The sequence below is a fragment of the Gobius niger genome, assembly GCF_951799975.1.
Source record: "Gobius niger genome assembly, chromosome: 6".
NCBI lineage: Eukaryota > Metazoa > Chordata > Actinopteri > Gobiiformes > Gobiidae > Gobius > Gobius niger.
In genome coordinates this window covers 25,884,511-25,901,983 of record NC_136857.1, presented here as the reverse complement: position 1 = coordinate 25,901,983, position 17,473 = coordinate 25,884,511, and the positions used below count along the sequence as shown (strand labels likewise).

General features: G+C 41.5%; 1 protein-coding gene across 3 annotated transcripts in view; it reads right to left on the bottom strand.

Annotated features, from left to right (window-relative positions):
* Window positions 1-17,161, bottom strand: part of rgs19 (regulator of G protein signaling 19) — a 39,213-nt gene extending 22,052 nt beyond the window's left edge. Inside the window, exons 1-2 of one of the 3 annotated variants that reach the window (XM_079558084.1) lie at window positions 17,079-17,161; window positions 7,013-7,120 (exon numbers count right to left, since the gene is read on the bottom strand). In XM_079558084.1, coding sequence (XP_079414210.1) covers window positions 7,013-7,027 — 15 coding nt within the window. In that variant the 5' untranslated portion in view covers window positions 7,028-7,120; window positions 17,079-17,161. Of the gene's footprint in view, window positions 1-2,638; window positions 2,985-7,012; window positions 7,121-17,078 lie in introns of those variants that run through there. The other 2 variants (XM_079558082.1, XM_079558083.1) reach the window with 2 other exon arrangements.
* Window positions 17,162-17,473: the final 312 nt, after the last annotated feature.

The window sequence follows — 17,473 nt, the reverse complement described above, 5'->3', positions numbered from 1 at the left end:
CAAGTCCATATCAGTAACCGACCACAGGAAAAAGGCAAAGAATCCATATGGTAACCATCCAATGATTGTAGATACAATATTTAAAACAAACAAACAAACAACCAACAGAAACAGACAAATAGGGAATGAGCGGAAAAAAATCACCATAAAAGAAATTTGCTTCACTCTGCCGTTTTAAAGCACTTTGGGGCGTCTTTGTATTTCCAGTGGTTTAATTACAGATAATCTAAAATCTAGGAATGTGTCGTTTTGAATTGTAGTTGTAAAAAACACCTGCAGAGGGAGCTCGTCTGTGTCTGGAAAGACTGTGAAACAAAACCATTCACAACACACTGAAAACTAAGTCTTCACTATTGTGTGCGCTATTCACTCATTCCATCTGTGTTATGCTACAGTTGAAGGCAATCAGCCTCTCTCGCTCTCACAGAGAACACCTGGGATTCACTCACACTCCCCTGTCTCGGTACTAACCAGGCACAACCCTTTGCTTCCGAAATGTGAGGAGATCGGGCATTCACAAGGTGGTGGAACTAGCAAATCATCTTGTCCAAGTGGTCTGTGTTTCCATCCATCCATCCATCCATCCATCCATCTATCTATCTATCTCTCCATGGAAACGCAGGACAGTCGACATCATACTGGAGCAAAAGAGACAGCTTTCCATGGACTTAACGGAGGCAAAAACTGATCAATATCTATCTTTAAAAGTTTGGACTTCCTTAAAAGGAGCTATGCCTGATTGTACAAAGAAACAGGTTCACTCAAATTTCAAATTGCTATGTTCAGGTCCAAACTCATCTCAAACTTTCCTAATGCATTTACAACATCAAAATTCGTCACAGGGACTGAGTTAAAACCAGGTTTCACAACTCTCAGGGAGGAAAACTGTCACTTCACTGTAAAAAATGCCCACTAGCCTGACATTTTATGACTGTTTAAAAGGCTTTAAAAACAGTGTTTTTTGGATAAATGTCTGCTTTTACCATATCCTAAAGGACAAAACCAATTGTATTCCAATACAGAAAATCCTTTAAACTAAATTGCTTTTTTGTCCAGCAGCACTTTCATACACACAGAAAGTTGAAAACCCTTACACGGGGCATCTTTCAGTCACCAAAAGACTTTTATATCAATCGATCAATATCAATCAACCTAATCACAGTTGCTAATCCTTTGCTAGCAATTTAGGCAATATACATAGAAATATAGCTATTTTTATGGTTTAAGATGCTGCTACATTTTGTGCATTTTTTGCAGTAATTCCTGTTGCCTCCCTACAAAAGTGAGAAAGGCAGGATAGACGATTGTAGTTATAGCTTTGTAATTTCAATTCAGGTTCAGTTTGACAGTTTTGAAACGCTATCCAACATTTTGTCACATGACTCACTTGACAAAAAACGCTTCCATACAAACAAGCATCTTTATACACACCAAAAAAAACTGCTGTGAGTGAGTATGCTCTGGATGGAGAGTGAAGTATCGGGTGTGTCCAAAAGTGCAAGTCCAGTTGTCTTGTGTTAAATCTATAAGGTTGAATCAACGCCCCAGATGGATGAGAATCGACATCATTAGAGATGCACCGGCACCAGTATTGGGTATCGGCTTGATACCACATGCTTGTACTCATACTCATACTCATTAATGTGGTCCTGATACCACAAACCGATTTACTTTAAGGAAATGTAAATGAGTTAAGTAACTAAAAAACAGTCTATGAACAGTCTTTATTAGGGCTGGGACAAAATATCGGATCACAATACTTTGTGCTGCTTATGTTTAGAGGCATTTTTATCATCACTCCTTTGTTTTCCCGTAACAGTTACACGGCACTTTGTTACATTTTGTTTTAATGCACTTGTCAATCTTAACACTTCAATATGTCAAATGTCAAATAGCATTTGGTTTATAAACTTTGGACACATAACTTTTTACACATTTTAAGGTTAACATATTTATAATTACTTACTGTATCGCAATACGTATCGGATCAGCCACTGAGTGTCGTGATATGTATCAGATCGTGACAAATGTAGATCTGCCCAGCCCTAGCCTATATACTACTTCGAAAAGTATGTGTGAAGAAAATACCTTGTATTCAAGTGTCACAAGTGCTTAAGTTAAAGTACTGGTATCGGTTTTAGAAAAAGTGGTATCGGTGCATCCCTCGACACCATTTTATGACCAAAGCAGAAATGGACTAACATCTTGTTTTTTTTTCCAATCTGATCACGCCCTGTTTCTTAATCCTTTTACAACACGGCATCATCAAGCACACCCACATGGAGGTCTAAACACTGTTTCACAAAAAAAGATTAAACACAGATAATGCAACACGCTCAAGGCATTTTAGACACAAAGGCTGCAATTCTTTAGGCAATAAAATGTCTCGTCTCGCCTGCTGCAGTAGATTACACTTCTCCAAACATGTCCTGAAACGCATGTGATTCTTGTATCAGTTTTAGCGGCTCCTATTTCAGCCTTCTCTCGTATGTTAATGCTCTCGGACATGTTACAACAACGCAAAATTTATTCAGATTTTTGTAATGACGAAATGGAAATCTAATTGCAATCACAGTGCTTCCAAATCCGATGTGTCATCCAAAGGCTCTTAAACCCCAATTCGGAAATCAACACTCACCTCAACTTTTCCTCGATTTCTTCCCCGAAATCGGACAATAATCATATGAAATTGCCTTTACCGGGTATTCAAAGCTAAATGTCAAACGCCGTTTTCTTTTTTTTTCTTTTTTTTTTTTTAGGAACTGAGAGAGCCAGCCCACTGTGAAGGCTGATGACGAGGCAGCTTTCAAATGCAGTGTTGAAACTGTTTCAACACAGCGAGCCGAATTTCCTCCCCAATGCAATCAGGCATTTCAAGCAACGTGACCAAATATTAAACAGACAAAAGCTGAGACAGAGATATGCTACGCTGTATATACACCACTGTTGACTTTGGGTGAAGTAGAGAAGGAGCAGAGAGAGCGCTAAAAATACTCTACCCTCAATTTTTCAAGAGCTTTCGGACACCTTAGCACTGATATTTTCAAGGGCTTATATCACTGGGCCAAAGGTTGTTTTTTTATGCTTCATTTTTAATTTGCATTCTGGTTAGCTGTTTATCGCAACTTCCTAATTCAGAACGTACATAAACTTGCTGATTTTTCTTGAAAATGAATTACTACTGAATAACAAAAAACATTTCTGAACAGTGACCATTCACACACAAACATGAGGGAAAGTAAAACACACCGGAAGAGGATTTCACCCACAATAAATATGCACAAAAACAAAATGCAAAACCATCACAATATATATACGGCACTCAGAACGAAAATGAATTAATATATTATATGAATAGTATATGACTATTTCACACACCCAAAAAATACACACAAATGCACGACTACAACAAGAATGAAGTAGGTAAACAAAATAAGTATGTAATGATAAGTATAATGCTGTCGGGATACGCACAAACATGTCTTGATTAGAACGTAATTAATCTCTTAACCCCCACCTGAACCGAGACATTTTCTCCAGTCTGGCTTTACCCAAATCTAAAGGCTTATTGGAAAAAAGTGTCAATATTACAGCGAATGCCGAAAAGCAACAATAATATAACAAAAAAAGGGACCAAAGAGCGTCAAAAAGGTGACAAACACGTGACGAAAACTCAACAAGAAACAATGAATGAACTGGGGAAAATGTGCTGGGTTAAGGCGGGGGTTAAAGGAACAGGCCACCATTTTTCCATACTGAGATATGTTCTTACCTGAGCTTAGATGAGTTGATGCGTACCTGGTCTTTGTGCGTGTCCTCAGTCACGCACAACGACCAAAGATGTTGTTAGCATTTGGCCTCTCCCAGCACAGCGTTATTACTCCTATAGCTCCAAACGGGGGTTAGGTTGGAAGCTACCACGCTTTTCCACGGGTATGTATCAACTCGTCTAAGCTCAGGTAAGAACATTTCTCAGTATGGAAGAACTGTGGGCCCTCAGTCACGCAAAAAGACCAAAGATGTTGTTAGCAATTGGCCTCTCCCGGCATATTCCTATAGCTCCAAACGGGGGTAAAGTTAGAAGTGACCAAGCTCTTCCACGGACACGCACAAAGACCAGACAGGTACGGATCAACTCGTCTAAGCTCAGGTAAGAACACATCTCAGCATGGAAAATCAGTGGCCTGTTCCTTTAAGAGGTTAAACAGTTTCTCGACAGACATTAGGGAGACCGGCACGTCTCGTAAAGCTATTTACAAATACATTTTCTATTTGCATTCCATTTTAATATATGTAGCCATTTACGAACAATTGTGGGCATACTTAATTTAATAAGTGTAATAATTTATGACCAAAGGTGGAGAACCGCGGCAGCATGGCCAAACGGAAGCTCTGCTGGGCCTGATTTGGCCCGCCGGCCGCTTGTTTGTGTTTGCTGGTCATCCATTGTACAGAGGAGACAAATCGTGTCTGAGGCTGTGTCTCCTCTGTACAATGGACTTCTCGGATTAAGAGAGCAGCAGTGCGTTGTTATTGCAAATGAGACCTACAACTCTGAGCTTCACCAATGAACAAAGACCATTTTAATTAGTGAAACTGTAAACAAGAAGTGCAATAATTGGATTTATGGCCGTTCTGATCGCGTCTCATAGCAGTGACATAAAAGTATAGATACTGCAACATTTTGAGGCTCAACTAAACTTTGAAGAACCAAGCTCATGCAAAAACGGCAAACCCACAACATCTTGCACCAATAATCCCACAACAAAAACACTATAACTCTACTATTACTACGTAACCAAGCATTGCCAACCTTATCAAATTTAGACTAGAGTCTCCTGCCAGAATCCAGCTCACCGCTCCTCCGTATCCATCAACCACTGTCCTCCTCCAACAGGTTCAACGCCAATACGTACAACAAAATATCCCAAATGATGATGCGTGAAGCACAAGACAGCCGCGGCAGCAGGCAGGAAACGGTTGTGACACTCATAGCTTCCCAATTCAAGTGCCGAAACTTGATGAATCAGTTCTGGTGTCTCCGTGGAAAAAAAAAAAAAAAAGAAAAAAGGGGAGAAAAAATAACTAGTGCATTCTCTGGACAGCTCTGGACATGTCGTTGCCTCCCAAAAGCTTGACAAAAAAGAAAGCAAAGTTGACTAAATTCACAGCTCTAGCCCCCAGGCAACAGGAAACCACAGTGCTCATAATAGAGCGGCACTCCTCGACAAGTTGTAAAGCCGTAATTACGAGTAAATGAAGTCATTCAGCAAGAAGGAGTGGGAAGAACTGATTATGTTTTAAATTGGGTATGAAAATGTGATTATTTTGCCATGGTAGTAATAACATATTGGGGCTATTGTTGGCCCATCATACAAGCAATAAAAAGATATACTGTATAATGTAACTTCTGTGGCTTGTACAAAAAAAAAAAATAATAATATGGAAAAGGGGAAGTTATATTGGAATATTGATGATCAGGGAGTAAATTATAATAGCAGTAGTAGTATAGTATTAAAACAACTAATCCAAGGATAGCTGATAGTGCAGTCCGTGTAGTAGTAGACGATTACTAGTAGTAGACTAAGTAGACTATTGTTTAAGTAGGGACAATGGGGTATTCCTTTTTTCAAGAACAACTGCCCATATGTACAGTATATGGTTGATCCGTTACAGTTTTGAAATGCGTTCTTCCTATGTCACATCCTGTACCCATTTCTAACAAGGAAGTGAAATCAACAACACAGAGAATGTCAAACCGAGGAAAAGTAGATAGAAATCTTCAGCAAAATCCTAAATATACAACTACTAGGTTATTGGTTAAATGGGAAGCCTAAAAAGGACTAAAATGTATTGATTCTAGGAAACAGCAATAATAATGATAGATTGGATAATAATAGAGAGAGATATTTGGGGATTTTACAATATCGGCTATCGGCCAATCTGGCGCAGAAAAAAGCCGATATCTCCGGGAAAGTGATAGAGACTTCCCGTAACTCCCTAGGCCTCAGGGGAACAGAGAAACATCGCAATGAAAATTGGTGAGCTACAAGTTTGTTAAATATAATTTTCTCTAAACCTCAGTCAATATAGACATGCTGCATGTCGTTTTGAAGCTCAGAACGTGGAGTAAATTGCTTGTTTTAACCTCTGCAATTAAATTTTTGATCGGCGCCCAAAATGCCCCGGCTAGCAACAGAATGCTAATGCCTGGCAGCATAGATACAGACGGCATCTCTGTAATCGCTGGTCATGTTTAAAAACAGTTAAGGGGGAAAACAATTTGGAGAAAAATTTTTACTTTCTCGAATTCTTCAAAAAATACTCTAACCAACCATGAATTATGAATATAGTTTTTCTACTAAATAAAGATACAAAGACATGGAGAGGAGCAAAGTGGTTCAACAGCCCATATATACATAAATAACGGAGAATGCTAACACAATGCTTCATGTTAGCATCGTGCTAGTGCCAACGGTTAGCTAGCGCTAGCTACGACTGCCGTTTTTTTTACGTCTACTGACAATCTGCTGTGAAAATATCCATATGGGCCCGATTTACACTTTACTTTTTTATGTGTAAAAAATAAGAATCCCAAAAGACTCTTTTTTTCCCCCCTTCTATGACATGATGCCGTCTGTATCTATGCTAATGCTAACGGCAGCATGCTAATGCTAACAGCAACTAATCAAACCTGGGACAGAATGACTGAATCACCTAGAGTAATAAAGTAAAATCGGCCACTGCTGGAGTTGCGAAGTGTTCATGATTTACAGGATTATCGACCAGACATTTGGAAATATCGGCAGTATATCGGCATCGGCCAATAAAAATCCCCAAAAATCGGCACGGGCCTTAGTAAAATCTATATCGGTCGACCTCTATGTAATACAGTACTGTAAGCTTTGGCTGCATACCAACTTTGGAACTTGTAGCTGTAAAAACAAAGAATTGAAATCCAAAAGGGGAAAGTTCTGTACAAAATAAATGGTAAAATTGCATGTGTTTTTACCAGCACGTCGGTCATGTCGCGAGCGCTTGCAGAGGGTTAGTGGGCTAGTCCTCGGCGGTGTTAGCAGCACGGGCGCATGCATGTCATCCCCCTGTGAGTCTCGAACCTCTGCAGTGACCATTCACATCATCCACACACAGAAAACACGGGAAAACACAAAATTTACGGTACACGTGAAGAAAACAGACAAATATACCGGAAATATATGACATTATATCACACACACGCAAAAATACACACACGGTTAAGGGCAGACAAACAAATCAAAATGCACGACCACAACAAAATGTACGGTACACCAAACAGATAAGTAAAAAAAAAAATTGTCACAACACAGTCGAACCAAAATGGCAAATGTCCCACCATTAAACATGCAAAATGATAATGCATGACCACAACAGCATTTACGGTACAACATCAAATTACATTGGGGCAGGCAATAGTCCCATGTATTAGATGGGGATGCAACAAAAGCAAATTCAGTACCATGAAAAAAGTAAAGATGGGTTACAGGCAACAGTAAAAGAAACAAAACATGGGGCCAGGCAGCGCACGCAGTCACACGCAGAGAAAGAAAGAGAGGGAGAGAGAAACAGATATAATGTGAATATTTAGATCCAGCTGTCAAAATTACAGTAACATATTGTCAACATTAGCGGGACATTGTCTAAGAATTAGACACATCCATTAGAAGTATGTTTGAAATAGGTTTAAACATGCACCAGTTTAACATCACAGTGCGTTGTAATATTGCTGCCTATGAATTCAATGTCCGCCTATCCAACAAAAGATTAGTGCATGTGAAGAAATACCATTGGGTGAAATGTAATATTTATAATATTTCCAGCACACAGAAATCCCATATTGCCACTTCGAAAATACACTGCTTGACCAACCCAAAAACACAAAGTTGCCACAATTCTGCAATGTCAAAAGATCCCGTGTTGCAATCACTTTACACCAAGATGTTGTATTGTATTGCTGATGGGTAGGGCTGGGTACCGTTAAACAATACCAGTCTGGTGTCAGACAAAAAGGTTTAGGTACTACTGGTATTGAAAAAATGAAAGCATCGAAAACAGGAACCGAAAAAAAAATCTTCTATCTTTAGATCCAAGTTTTGATGCTGTTGGTCCAGGGACAGGATTAAAGGATATGACCTATTTGTTTCAACTCAAATAAATAACGGCTTCCCCAATTTCCTCCCCATATTTTTGCTACAAAAAAAATTGCTGTTCCACAGAGTTTTCCTCTGTTTTCTCACTCTCGGAAGAAGGTATCGAAAAATGCAACGGTACCCAGCCCTGATGATGGGAGAGCGTGACCAATGTGTGAAGCCTTCTCCAGCACATCCCATAGATTCTCAATTGGGTTAAGATGCCTGTGCCATCAGGGCAGAAGAAATAGATTGCTGGAAAAACCTGGTCATTCATTATGTTCAGGAAGTCAGCTGATCTCATTCTTTTGGCACATACTGTTGCTGAACCTAAACTGAACCCGACCATAGACATATTATCACTGGGTGATGGTATTGCAGCAATGTAGCCTGCCTGACTGATATGAAACATGGACTATCCTCACCCATTGGACCTGACCAACTGCAGCAACCTCGGATCATATCAGGTACTTTTTTCTTGGTCATGGTCAGAGAGGTTATAGAAGTTCTAAAGTTTGCATAGAATGATTGCTGTAAATTGGTCTTCCGCATTTGAGAGACCTACTGTGGATAAATGGCTGTGACTGTGAGAAAACGTTTGCTCTTTAGAGGGCCAGATGCCCCCACTATGTAAAAGAAGCTTTAAATCAGCCACATGTCCAAACGCAAGCTCTAACATTCTGGTCCATAGCTCGATCACTCCACATAGGAGATTATTGGCTCGGTGTGAAAAGACTTTGAAACAAAGTGGAGTGGCAACCTCACCAAGCTTCTAGGCGTAATCATCATTAAGATCATGCTAATACTTTCTGCAACAGTATCTAATATTAGTGATTCTGTTTAGTATAGACATGGACACGACGTCACTATGGGTTCAGTCATCTTTCATTTTGAGGCTTTTTGACCAATTAAAGAATAGTTTGAAATTGCTAATAGCCATGTCAGGTTTCCTCACATCAGACCCATAGATTGGTCAGATCACCTCAATCCTTTATCTGAACTCAACATTCCAGTACAACTTATTACACATTCTTAAAACAAAACCACAGTAAAATGAACTTGGATGTGTTCATACACTGCTGTGACAGAATGCAATTGAGGAATTCCTCCTTGGACAGAAGTGCCCAGTCGGAGACAGCATGAGACTGTGATTATGTGCACGGTGGTCGCTCATCATATCAATTACAGCCAATAAGGAAACATGAGGGTAGCGCACAGTCAGTACGAGAAATGGACTGTCCCGACTTTCTTTTCAGAGAACTGGAGTGAAACCGCTCAGAGAAAAACACACGTAACATAAACACGAAGCGACCCTCGCTGTTGGCTGTGGTCAGTTTGTAATCTGCAAACAATCATGGCATGCTGTCGAGTAAACGTTCTGGTGAACGATTACTGCTGCTTTTGTCCAAAAATCTGAGAGCACAAGGTGTACTCACTAATTCTGTGCTTTTGAAACTTTTGAAAGAAATTTTTGAAAGAGAAAGCAACCAAAAACACATTTTAAAAGGCTTGCGGAGTTAGGCCTGGCTTGAGTTGCAGCATTTGTGCAAAGTTCCAGTCATTGGGTTAATCATATGGCTGTCGAGGATCGCCTTCCAAATAAAGGAACAGGCCACCGTTTTTCCATACTGAGATATGTTCTTACCTGAGCTTAGACGAGTTGATATGTACCTGTCTGGTCTTTGTGCGTGCCCTCAGTCACGCAAAACGACCAAAGATGTTGTTAGCATTTGGCCTCTCTCAATGTATTCCTATAGCTCCAGACGTTGGAAGCTACCATGCTCTTCCTACGTATCAACTCGTCTAAGCTCGGGTAAGAACATATCTCAGTATGGAAAGACAGTGGCCTGTTCCTTTAACGATCTCAGAAATGAAAGGTCAGTGTTGGATAAGACGAACTATGTCAGTCGCTCTCTCCCGAGACAGGAAACTCTACAAGTGAGTTTGGGATGCTGATTTCCAAATCAAAGTCTTGGCAAAAAAAAAACAGCGCAGGGCTCCTCTGATTTAAAGGAATAGGCCACTGTTTTTACATACTGAGATATGCGATAAGACGAGTTGATGGTTAACTGTCTCGTCTTCGTGCGTAAGCTCAGTCACGCAAAGGAAGCTGTTAGCATAAGCCTCTTCCAGCATACTACAGCTCCAAACTGGGGAGAAGTTAGAAGCTACAACGCTCTTCCACGTTTTCCATATTTTAAATACAGTTGTGAAAAGGTGAAAAGTTACACGATCCAAGCATAGTTGCACAAAATAAAACATGTCGATTTTCTAAGTGGATAAGTAAGGCACAATAACACCTTAGAAGTCCATGGTATTATTGCGCCTTACAATATAGTACCCCTTTTTATCCGCTTAGAAAATCGACATGTTTAATTTTGTGGTCCATAAGTTCCAGATATCCATGATTTGTCCACTTTTGCCTGATCAAAAACTATTTTAGTTTGTCTGCGACTTTTCAAAACAGACCGCCATTCTAAATTGGAAACCTAGTTGCCTCACACTGAATGTAATCATTTCGATATCCCGCATGAGAAATAGTCTCAAGCATACAGCTAAAAATACAACGGTTCTTTTTTGGCCTTGTCCAAATATTTGTTGTCCTTACTTCATATTTTGGTTTTCGAATAGCACCGTGGGAATTCTGACTTATTGCCATTCTCGAATCCAGTCACATAAAGCAACTGCAAATACAGGCATTGGTTACGGGCTGGAATCAAGCGCAATCAAATAAGGCGCAAAAGGGGAAGTGAGCCTCAGACACCAGTGAAGAAAGATGGCAGGAAGAGAAAGCATGTGCCAAGGAAACGGAACGGAAAAACACAGTTAGCATGAGCGTATTAGCAACCCAAGGATCCCCAAAGCCTAGACATTGCAGGTGAATAGGATAAAAAATTTTATTTCAAGCTGTAGATTGCAGCATAATGGCCAAAACTGCCTATTTTCAGCGATTTAATCTTAAATGATGAGAAGAGCCAGATTCAACTGTATGTTATTTGTGAACAAGCTTCATTATTATATCGTTTTGTTTAAAAAATGTTATCCCCACTATCTAATCATTCTACCTACCGGCTTGCTTGACCTGGACTTTTGCATCGAGAGCTTCTCTTGTAACTTGAGATCGCTACAGGAAATGAGCAGAAATATAAGGATATGGTGTATGAGATTATATCTAACTTCAACACGCAATAAACCCAATCTACAAGACGGGAAACAAAATAGTACTTGTTTCCCTGCGCGATGAGCAAGTGCTAAATTAATGTGGATTTCTGAGTCCCTGGGTGCTAACTTTGTTTTTCAGACACTTTTCAGACTGGCCCTAAAAAGCAAAAAAATAGATTCAGCAACACATCACACTTTTCTAATACAGCGCTGCTTTATTCGTTTCTGCTTTTTGCAACCTTTTCCTCGAAGCGCACCTTTATTTGATCACCAAAATAGACACAACATGGTTCAATACCCGAGCAAGTGTGGCCTTTATCTGCGGAGCTCGCGTGTTTTTTGCGACGTAGGTTTCCCGAATGTTGGTTCCTTACAGGCTGCAGCAAAATAATCTGATTTGAGAGTCATCTAGAGAAAAATCGATCACAGCAGAGATGAAAAGTCTCAAAGAAATCATCATGAAGGTTTGAAAAGACCATTAACCTCTTAACCCCCATCTTAACTGAGTGCGTTTTCTCCAGTTCAGCTTTACCCAAATCTAAAAGTTTCTTGACGGGGAAGCTATAGGTCAGTGTAACGTCTCATTTGAAAGATGATCTAAACGGATCTTTTTCCTTGCTTGACCAGGACTTGGCTTTTGTGGGGGTTTTTGTTGCAAGGACCAATATGGATTTTTGGGATCCAACACCGATATGAAGGGGGTTGGTACAGCTGGTACGATAAAAATGTGTGGTCTATAATCCCGTGTATGATGCTTCTAAACGTGTTGATCTGTGACAGCAGGGGGCGCTGTACATTAATGTTCAGTAGGTTCCTCAGAGGGAGCTTGTTTGAAAGACAAAAGCAGTAGATTCAAAAACAAAAAAAGTGTGAGTCTATATCTCATATGGTTCTGAAATTATACACAAAAGTCTACAACATAAAATAATAAAACAGGTGACAAACATATGGCCGATTTTCACTGCGATGTTTCTCCGCTCCCCTGAGGCCTGGGTTGTGGGAGGAGGCTCGTTTCAAAGCTCTGACTCGGCTCTTTCCAGTGCAAACAACTGGAAGACTCTGATGAAAAAGGCTGACATCGATATTGAACATACCCTGATATCGGCTCGATATATCAACCAGCCGATATATTGGTCGGGCCCTATTATCCAATAAACCTTTTTGACCTGCTGGGTGCTTTTAAATGCAAATTGATCTGAATTTTTGTTTTAAAACCAAAAAAATAGATCGGTTGCAATCTACGTCAGATAAATTGTTTAATAATAAATGTTTCCCAAAATGGAAGTGATTTGAGATAGCGTGCACTACAGCATTACTACTACATTGTTCTGTTGCAGCTATAGATACAGTCGGCATCGCGTCATACAAGGGGGCGTGGCCTCGTCGAGGGGGAAAGACGTATGTTTTGGTAAACACTCTTTTTAGCCATTTTCTGGCAGCGTATAAACTTATTTATCACCCGCAAATAAAGTCAAGTCTAAAGTGGGTCCATATGGATGTTTTTTTGCGCAGATTGTTCAGTAGAAGCAAAAAAAAAAACGACGATTGCAGCTAGCGTTAGCATGTAGCATGATGCAGCAAACATGAAGCATCACGTGAGCATTCTCGGTTATTTATGGGCTGTTGAAATACTCCTCTCCAATTCTCTGTGTCTTTATTGGGTAGAAACCTATATTCATAATTCAGCATTTGTAGTTTTGGAGTAATTGCAGAAAGTTAAGATTTGTATCCTCTTTGTTTTCCCCCTCAACTGCTTCAAACCATATATGGGCGTTTCCAGAGATGCGTCTGTATCTATAGGCTATATGAATTACACGTTATAATCATCTACAAATATTACAGTTGCAGCAGAAATAATCTCTGGCAAATAAAGCCTGGAATGGACAGAATAGACTGAAAAATGTCAATACTGTGACCACTAAACAATATTTCTGGCCTGTGTGTTTCCCAAGAATAGCATTTTGTGTTTTGAAATGACTTTGTTGCCCAACGGAAAGTGACAGAGTAAATGTCACTGAATGCTTGAGGCTGATAAACTTCACGTGTCACCACTCTTTCCAATGCAAAACAGCCTCATGACGTCCCTGCTGAAGCTCCGTCTCCAAAACATTTGTAAATGAATTTCAAAGTGGGGGAGTTACGCTTTTTATGGGAGGTTTAAACACATCTTGATCACTGCCTTACATGCTGGTTACAAAATGCTGTAGCGTGTTGTTAGTGGTAGAGGTGCACCGATCAGGATTTTTTTGGACCGAAAACCGATCCCTAAAAGTTTTATCGATCATCACCGATACCGATCACAAGGTTTTAAAGGAATAGGCCACCGTTTTTACATACAGAGATATGTTCTTACCTCACTTTAGTTGAGTTAATATATCCCCGTCTGGTCTTTGTCCGTGCGCTCTGTCGACTTCCCCCCGCTCACTTCCGTCAATAGCCTTTAGGAGTTACTGCGCGGACATTTTGCTCCTCGTATCATTACGCCTCACAATATAGTTCCCCTTTTTATCTGCTTATAAAATCGACATGTTACATTTCTGTGTAAATATACTTCGCATGAAAACACTTCACGTAACTTTATTTAAATAGGGAACACGTGGAAGAGCTTGGTAGCTTCTATCGTGAGCATTTTTGGAGCTATATGACATGTGGGAGAGGCTGCGTATGTGCTCCGTTTGCGTGACAGAGCGCACGGACAAAGACCAGACGGGGATATATTAACTCGACTAAGGTTAGGTAAGAACATATCTCAGTATGTAAAAACGGTGGCCTATTCCTTTAATTGACTATTATAAGGGCAGTGCATCCAGAGCTGTTGTGTAGCCGCAAAATATATTTAAAAGTCGGTTTAGAGTGGCACTATATATTTCGGAATTTTCACTGGAATATCTATTGAAAGAAATGATGTGAAATCCAAGTTGATCGCTCCATCTGATCGGCACATTTTACCGGCGATCGGTGACCTTATCGGAAGGCTAAGTTGAAGGATGGTTAAGGTATACTTTATTGTCCCCATAGGGAGATTCATCCTCTGCATTTGACCCATCCTTTGATGACTGGTAAGGCGCAGTGGGCGAGCCATCTCCAGATGAGGAGCCAGGCTGATGGTCAGAATCACTTGCCTGGAGAATTCACCTATTGTACATGTTTTTAATGGTAGGGGAAACCACAGCACCCGGAGGAAACCTACACGGGGAGAAACTCCACTCAGAAAGGCCCCGTCCAGGTGGGAAGAAGTAATCAATAACTTCTTCCCCCTTACTTAAAGCAGTACTAAGTAACTCTTCCCCCTAGAGGCCATAAGCGCAACTGCAGGTGTAGTAGCAAGTTACGATTTTTTAATTTATTAATTGTCTTGGAGAGTAAATACGACGCTGACAGGAAAGGCGAAGGGAGAGAGGGTTACTGTGCATCCAATTATACAATGGAAAGATTTTTTTTCACTCAAACTTGGCTGTAAATACTGTTTAAAGTGACGTTAGCCCGCAGTTAGCTTTGCCCGTTAGCATGTTAGCTTCTTCTTCGTGATTACATTAGTGTGTATTGCTTTCTCCCCACCGGGGGCAGTCAAGTTGCAAACATGGTTTTCTGGCCAGAGACACCAGGGGGAGATGAAAGACCCTCCAATCATCCCTTAAACACTTGTATTACCCCCACAGGGACTACAAAAAGGATTTATTAAGGTAAACACGTTACTTAGTACTGCTTTAAACAGCTTCACTAGTCAAGGTTTGTGTGAATGGGTCATATAGGACATAGTGTAGGACAACTTGATGATGATATAATGTAGACCAGGCCTTCTCAAACATGTGGACCACAAGGTTGGTATTGTTCTGGACCCTGGTGGCGCCTCTGTTCTGTGGATTTTATTGCCAGAGCAGAGCTGGTTGCGTTCCCATAAGTGCAATTACGGCTTTGGCCTGTAGGGGCAGCATTTTTTCCCGCATCACCTGTCCTCTCACCTCTCCGTCACACCTGCTTGGCTAGCAGTTAGTCTGAAGTTGTCTGCTTGTTTGTCGTGTTGAGAGCGTCAAGCCGGCGACATAGGCTTTAAGGAACAGGCCTTGTGCGCGCGCTCAGTCACACAGAACGACCACAGATGTTGTTAGCATCTGGCCTCTCCCAACATATTCCTATGGCTCCAAACGGGGGTGAAGACGGAAGCTACCATGCTCTTCCACGGGCACGCACAAAGACCAGACAGGTACATATCAGCTGGTCTAAGTTCAGATAAGAACATATCACAGTATGGAAAAACTGTGTGCCCTCTGTCTCGCAAAACGACCAAAGATGTTGTTAGCATTTGGCCTCTCCCAGTATATTCCTTTAGCTCTAAACGTGGGTGAAGTTGGAAGCGACCAAGCTCTTTCACGGGCACGCAAAGACCAGACAGGTATGTATCAACTTGTCCAAGCTCTGATAAGAACATATCTCCCGGATTGGAAAACGGTGGCCTGTTCCTTTAACCTCTTAACCCCCGCCTTAACCGAGCACTTTTTCTCCAGTTTGGCTTTACCCAAATCTAAAAGCTTCTCGACTGGAGAGCTTACAGCCTATAGGCCAGTGAAACGCCTCATTTGAAAGTTAAGACCCACAAAACTGATCTACGGTTTTTCATCACTTTTATTGTGTAATATTTGTGTAGTGTTTTTGCTTATCACTTTTTTCCATGTTTTATTGGTGTATTTGTGTCCCTGTTTTGTCGTGTTTTCTTCAGCTTTTTCATAGCATTTTGTCACTTGTTTGCCCCTTTTGTGTTGTCGTCGACTCTTCGCCGCTCTTTGTTGTGTTTTCACTGCTTTCTCATTGCTATTTTGCCGCTTTTTTTAAATTTTTTATCATGTATTCGTCGCGTTTTTGTTCACAGCCAGCGCAAGGCCTCGACTGAAAGCTAAGACCTTGTAGTTTCTGCAAACATGAGTAAGATCTGGTGCGAGTAAAACACAGCTCTCAAGCGGTGGGCGGATGGCAGGTAAACCGCGGCAAATGCTTCATTTTGATCGATAAAACAGATGTAGATCGTCGCACGCACCTTGTTCTTTAGAAATATTCAGTTGGGGTTTTTTCGCGCCATTTTCTCTGAACTTCTTTGCGATTTTCACGCTTTCCACACGATTTCGCGTTTTGTTTGTCACAATCGATGAGAACGAATCAGACTTTTATTTCTGCCCAAACAGTTACGGCTTACTCACAGAACTGACGTCACATACTTTTTTTTTTATTTTTTTTTTTTACTTTTACTTGAGTAATAGTTTTGGGTCATTACTTTTGTACTTGTACTTGAGTGAGATTATTTCGAAGCGACTTTACTCTTACTCGGGTCAATATTTTTGGCCACTCAACCAACTCTGCCCAAACCGGGTTCTTGCATTTACGCAGTTACGTTACACCGCTATTGAGGAGGAGTGAAGGTACTATATAGGAGGTAAGGAAACGAGGAACGAAGGAGGGGGGGAGTGGGGAGGGGAGGGAGGGAGAGAGATTCACGGAGAGAAAGCGAGAGAGAGAGAGAGAGAGAGACCGACCTTTCCCTTAACACGGGAGCGAAGGGGAAAAGCCCTACCGCTTGCCCGAAGAAGCCCCAACAGGCGGCCGCGGCCAAACACGCACCACCCACGGGACTTCTCCACAAGCGTGTCCCCGTCACCCCCCCCTTCCGCGCTCCGCAAACAAACACCCACCCCCCTCCCTCCCTCCCTCCCTCTCCAAACCCACCCTCCTCCTCCCCTCAAAAATTGTTTCACTCACAATTTCGGCATGAAGAAGGTCCGGAGGGCGGTATCCGTTGCGCTTTCGGAGGCACATCCGTGTAGCCGCTCGTGTGTCGCTTTTCGCTTCCTCGACCGCTTTCGCGCCGCGCAAGAAGAAGAAGAAGAAGAAGAGGAAAAAAGAAGAGAGAGAGAGAGAAAAAAATCGGGCCGGTTCTGTGCTGTTTTATCCACCACCTCCCGTCGCCGGTGCCGTTGGGGTTCGGGGAGAGAGAGAGAGAGAGACGCACACACACGGGGAGAGCGAGTCCGTGAGAGCCCGTGAAGCTGCCTCCTCCCCCTCCGTCGCTGCAGCTCGGGTTTTCCCCCCCACACACACACACGTACACACACGCACACACACACCAGACTGTGCCGAGAGACGCGCACTTGGAG